The 3,278-nt window shown below is 38.3% G+C and overlaps 1 protein-coding gene across 1 annotated transcript; it reads left to right on the top strand.

The window, feature by feature from the left end:
• The first annotated feature begins 252 nt into the window (after nucleotides 1-252).
• Nucleotides 253-741, top strand: LOC101299607 (light-inducible protein CPRF3-like). The gene has a single exon (XM_004305530.1). The coding sequence runs from the start codon at nucleotides 253-255 to the stop codon at nucleotides 739-741; it is 489 nt and encodes a 162-aa protein (XP_004305578.1).
• The last annotated feature ends 2,537 nt before the right edge of the window (nucleotides 742-3,278 follow it).

Raw genomic sequence — 3,278 nt, 5'->3', positions numbered from 1 at the left:
CAATAAATCACAATTACAGTTAAACTCTCTCAGTACCGTGTAGGTCAAGAAATGTATGTATATAGTTGCTATCTTCTCCAAAACATTTATCATCAGTCTGGTTCTTTCCCTAAAACCCCATCTAAGATTTCTCTCTTTTTCTCTTTCCCTCAAAGTTCTTTCATGGATATAAATGAATCAAAGGGAAACCATTACTTACCTCAACTTCTCCCCAGTACTAAACAATCCCATCTTTACTCAAGTCCCCACAATATGCAGGCAGTTGAAGTTGTGGAGAACCATTCACTACTATCCCTTCAAAACCATACTCAGAATCCAGATTCCATACCATTTTACCCAACTCGGATTTTCTCCATGTCTCATATCCATGATTTTTCGTCGAACGGCTCTTCTCTTAACAATGACACTGTTTTTGATGAAGCAACTGCTGCCGGAGAGCAAGGCCTTACCTATGAGAAAAGGATCAAGAGAATGATTTCCAACAGGGAATCTGCACGAAGGTCACGAATGCGGAAAAAGAAGCAGATTGAAGAGCTGCAGCATCAGGTGGACCAGCTTCACATCACAAATCGTCAGCTCTCCGAGAAGCTCATTCAACTGTTGGAGGGAAATCAACATGTTCTCCAGGAGAACGCTCAACTGAAAGAAAGAGTTTCGTCACTTCAAGTCATCCTTTCAGATCTGATATCCCCTCTGCAGCGAAATGTAGAAATGCCACCACCGACGCCCAAATCGACTTAGAGCCAAGCTTCAACTGCTTCATGAGTGTTAATATATGTGTTATAGACTTATACAGATACGGTCTGCTTTTTTCCTTTTCTTTCTTTCTCGTATACAGTCACAGATACATGATTCTAAGTTTTTAAGAGATAAATATAACCTAGTTTATGAACTCATTTGTATGCGTTAAATTAAGATGTTGATCGATCGGGTATGATTCTATAATGTTGGGTCCATTTGCTGCTGTAATTTGTGAACATGCAACAGCATATGTTTAGTTATGTAAAGTACCCTAAATATAGGTCCTGGAAAATCTAAAGGAACAATCATATATACGTCAATCGATCATCTCTACTTTACCAGATGCTTCCCATTTGATATGTTAGCAAAGGTTTCGACTGTAATTAATAGTATAAGTTGGATGCTGGTTTGGCCAGTTCACCTATCTAGACAAAGAGGAACTAATTAACATGTTCAGCTTCTGTTAACAGCATAAAGAATCCAGTTCACAACTTAAGGCAAGTTAAAAAGTAGTGATGAAGTAACTATATTCTGGTAAGAGAGTAGAATTGATGCTGTTAAAGGTATGCATATATCCTAAACTGTAACAGTTGAGTCAATGAGTAGCCATCATTCATCAACTGGTACGTCTTCAACTATTTAAAAGCGTCAATTGAGTAATTTTTTTTCTTTCTCCTGGCAACATTGCCAAGGCAAGCTCACTTTGGTGGTGATCTCCAACCAGGCAACCAGTTGTGCATTGCAACTTAGATTGGGCAAATATAATAGTGGAGTTTTTTCATCATCAGCCACTGATAAGGTTCTCTAATTATCCGAGTTTACTCGCACGCAGTTTTTATCGATTAGGCGCTTGCACTCTTGCTTGTAATCCCTTCTTTCTGCTTCATAAGTATATGCATCAACTCCAGCTATCCAGAAATATCTCAGGTACTCCAACATTCCGATCTCTTCTTAGTATGTATTACAATTTCATTTCCTTTTAATGTTGTTGTAATTACCTCTGTGATCAAAATTTGATATTGAGCTGAACACCACCAAAAGATATAAAGAAATTAAAAATGGACTACGAAAAGAAGTGTTTCAAGCACAATTATGTGTTGCTTTCTAGATTCCACTCAGATCCTCATATTCATTTTCCAAAGCACTACTTCATCACTGCTGTTTCTATCTACTTTGTCTGATTGTCTCTCTAACTATTATGTGATCTGAATTAAGGTAGAGAAAGAATTCAGAATAACTGAATGGTAACAAACATGTGTTGTGCAACATGCTACAATTTCATACAAGGAAGTAATTATTTTTGGATGCTACTTACATTAAGTACTGAAATGTTAGTAAGCGGAGGCAATCATTTCTGCAGCTTCGATCTCTTTCACATGATATGCTCTTGGAACTTCTACACTGACCTTTAGCAACAACCTCCACAGAAACATAAGCCATCTTTGAAATGATGGGAAGTGTTTGTTGTCTCTGACATTTATCTCCCATTCAATATTCCCGAGTTAAATTTAGCTGGATAGTGATAATTTACGCAAATGCGCAGATTTATGCACTCCCAGTGATTCACCACTCTTAATTTATGATAATCGATGATTGCAAGCCTTTCACTATGCTTCCTCAATATTTTAATCTATACTTTCCCCAGTTTAAGAGTGTTAGGTTATAGGTGCACATCCAAGTTTACTTGATTTTCCACACATATCACAGCAATGACAGCATTCCAATTCCCAGATGCAGCATACAAGTATGAAAGCAGAACATAATTCACTGCCTTTTCAGGCTCATAGTCTTATACCACACTGATATTGTTCTATGCGACCACTTCACGAATCATGCCTACATACAACTGATACAAGCAACAAACAGGCCTTCTGTGAGGCAACCTTTGCACGCAAAAGAGTGCAGCTCTTTTCCTAGAGACAGAGGTGACAGTTGTGAACATACCCCGAGCACACTCATCGTGGCTACTTATCAAAACTCATAAGACATCGTGGACTTCTTCAGGACGTCCAATCTGAGAGTACCCTTATTGAGCACAAACCCAGGATCCTCTTTACCTAAGAAATTTCAGGTGGCCACAATCTCAAAGGTGGTTGCCGGAATGGCAGGAACAGCTGAATGTTTCATTTATATACCTTCGTCCCACCAATGGCCAATTAATATTGAAGTAGGATGCTCTCAAGTCCACTCAACAATGTTTAGGTGTACACAAATTTGACTCGAGTCATGTTACATGCGAGGGCATGTGAGAGTGCATAACCCAAAACAGGAAAATTGATTCTTCCGAAGTTTGAGAAATGATATTGGGAATTCGGATCTCATTATCTTTGTCAAAGAAACAACCAAACACTCAGATATCACTACAGTTTCAGCAGAACCCAGTACTGTTAATTTGTAACACTGAAAAATCGGCGCTGAGCACATATGTTGTTTTAGGTCCCAAGAAACTCTAGAAGTCACTTAAATCCTATATGCTAACAAGCAATAATCCTAAAGCTGCAAGCAGTAATGGATATTCAACCAACAAAGAAAAAGTT

The sequence above is a fragment of the Fragaria vesca genome, linkage group LG6 (genome assembly GCF_000184155.1).
Source record: "Fragaria vesca subsp. vesca linkage group LG6, FraVesHawaii_1.0, whole genome shotgun sequence".
NCBI classification, from domain to species: domain Eukaryota; kingdom Viridiplantae; phylum Streptophyta; class Magnoliopsida; order Rosales; family Rosaceae; genus Fragaria; species Fragaria vesca.
This window is presented reverse-complemented; position numbering and strand designations above follow the sequence as displayed.

What these genes read in the sequence shown, in the direction of transcription:
- LOC101299607 (XM_004305530.1), top strand. Translation starts at nt 253, where the DNA reads ATGCAGGCAGTTGAAGTTGTGGAGAACCATTCACTACTATCCCTTCAA.